Raw genomic sequence first — 2338 nt, 5'->3', positions numbered from 1 at the left:
TTCCATAGAGAGCCACTTTGCATCAGCAGCACCATGCTCCAGTGCTCTGGGAGAGTTTATAGTCCTGAGAGTTGAACACTGGATGACTGACAGCTGTCCTTCATGACAACAGAAGCCACAGAAATCCTCCTCATCAAAAACATGACTTTGATCTGCGTCCTCATCTGGACTCTCCTCTGCTGCTGCTTCACAGGTAAAGTCCAGAGAATCAAACTCCTCTATGAACATCCGTCCCTCTGAAATGAAGCCCACAAAACCATGACGCTGCTTTATGTTTTTGTCTCTGTATCCTCAGAGTCCAGAGGCCAGGTCACAGTGACTCAGCCTGGAGCAGTGAGCTCTGCTCTGGGAGGCTCCGTCTCCATCAGATGTAGGACCAGTCAGGATGTTCATGTTTATAGCAACTACCACCACCTTTTAGCCTGGTACCAACAGAGAGATGGAGAAATTCCTAAACTCCTCATTTATCGTGCTAGCACTCGAGTATCAGGGATTCCAGGTCGTTTTACAGGCAGTGGATCAAACTCTGACTTCACTCTGACCATCAGTGGAGTCCAGACTGAAGATGCAGCAGTTTACTACTGTCAGAGTGCACATTACATCAACAGTCAGTATGTGTTCACACAGTGAAAAAGCGTCGTACGAAAACCTCCCTCAGTCAGACTGAACAGAAACTCAACTGACTGCTGCAGCTGGAAGCTACTGCAGAGACTGATACACTTCACTGAGGACACACACACATGAATTTGCTTTGGTATTGTGGTGCATAATAAAAAAAAATAAGAACAAGATAATAGACAAGACCATAACAAGAACATTTTTTGATGGTGAAGAAACTCTTGATCATTAAAAAATGTCCGACACTTAAGATCCTTAGCTACTTTTGGGGGTTAAATAGAAATTCTCAGTGAAGAAAACAGGAAACAGACTTCACATCAAGTGGATTTAACATTTTTCCAGATTTTGTCAAATTACGTTCTCCAGCATGTCTCATCTCTATATATTTATATCACATCCCATGTTCATCTGTGATTTGCTAAATAATCAAGAGGAACCAACCTGAAACTCTTAATGAGAAAAGTCTTGGTCATGACCTTTGACCTCAGCTTCATACTGGATCACAGCCACTTCAACTATTTCCAAATAAAAGAAAATATGTAGACACAGATCAGCATTAGAAAACTCAAAAGAAACATGTACATCCTTCCAAATTTTTGTTTTATTTGAAAGCAACAATTTGCAACAATTGCTTTGTTGTGATTTGTATCCCCCAGTTTATGAGTACTATCAGCTTAAACACCTCTATTGTAAATAAAGACAGCTGTACATGTGCATTTGTTATGATTAGCCAACATCACTTACATGATCAAAATATTACTGTAAAAAAAAGATCAAACTTGAAACACAATGTCACAAATTACTGGATCAGTTTGCAACCAATATCCTCTGCATGTAAATATGTAAATATGTAGATCAACGCTCTCAGCACTGAGGGGGAAACGCCATGATATGTTGAGGACAGCTACAGCACACTGACTCTGTGTGTTTGCAATTGTCAGACGTATGAAATATATATATGCATATCTACAGTAGATGAGTTGAAAATTGGATAAGTTTATAGAGGTAATAACATATTAACATTTGTTTAGTTGTTGAAATAGAATATTTATTTCTGTGTAAAGATTTTAAATAAAGTCATTTAAATATAATTTGAAATTCATATGATTCAATTTGAAGTCACACAGTTTAGTTTTCAATGAGCTTGTGTTCGTAGGAAAATGCATGTTATAATATGTTTTACAATCAGATACTGAAACTATGGTCATCAGGCGGGATTCAAACCCAGGTCGCTGTAGTAAAGACTCAGCCTTGTTCCTACAGAATGACCTCTACCAACTGTTACTTTCACTACAACAGAAATGAAAAATACAGATTTGATGAACTGGTCTTTATTGTGTAGAAATAATCAAAATTAAATCCAGTAAACAAACTTTAACCATGAAACATGTGATTAGAGAATGACTGAAGGGAAGAAAGAGACACAGACACAGAGAGAGTTACAGAGTTCAGAGAGCAGAGTAAAACCAGTAGCAGAGTCCCAGTGAGTCAGGTCAGGACTGGGAACACTGGTCTCTCCTCAGTGTCTCTGAGACCAGAGCCTGGGAGCCCTGGGTGGCCTCACAGGTCACAGAGCCCACCTTCCTCCACTGGTCTGCAGGGAGCCTCAGGGTGCTGCTCCAGCTGTAGCGGCCGTCCTTCTCCAGCACCCCGGGGCTCCTGCTCTCCTCCCAGCTGCTGCTGCTGCTGCTGCCGTCCACCTTCCAGGCCAGACTCCAGT

The 2338-nt window shown here is 41.0% G+C and overlaps 2 gene segments (V, D, J or C); one reads left to right on the top strand and one right to left on the bottom strand.

Moving 5' to 3' along the window:
* Positions 1–93: 93 nt before the first annotated feature.
* Positions 94–654, top strand: LOC123976143 (the record flags this gene model as incomplete). The annotated part of the segment is given in 2 exon segments: positions 94–193; positions 296–654. Coding segments are annotated over 2 exon segments (426 nt in total).
* Positions 655–1933: 1279 nt separating this feature from the next.
* LOC123976150 overlaps positions 1934–2338 on the bottom strand; it is a 147472-nt gene continuing 147067 nt past the window's right edge. The window contains 1 exon segment of the C gene segment in view: positions 1934–2318. Within this exon segment, the coding sequence occupies positions 2112–2318 (207 nt within the window).

This window comes from Micropterus dolomieu, linkage group LG09 (genome assembly GCF_021292245.1).
Source record: "Micropterus dolomieu isolate WLL.071019.BEF.003 ecotype Adirondacks linkage group LG09, ASM2129224v1, whole genome shotgun sequence".
Classification (NCBI taxonomy): Eukaryota; Metazoa; Chordata; class Actinopteri; order Centrarchiformes; family Centrarchidae; genus Micropterus; species Micropterus dolomieu.
This window is presented reverse-complemented; position numbering and strand designations above follow the sequence as displayed.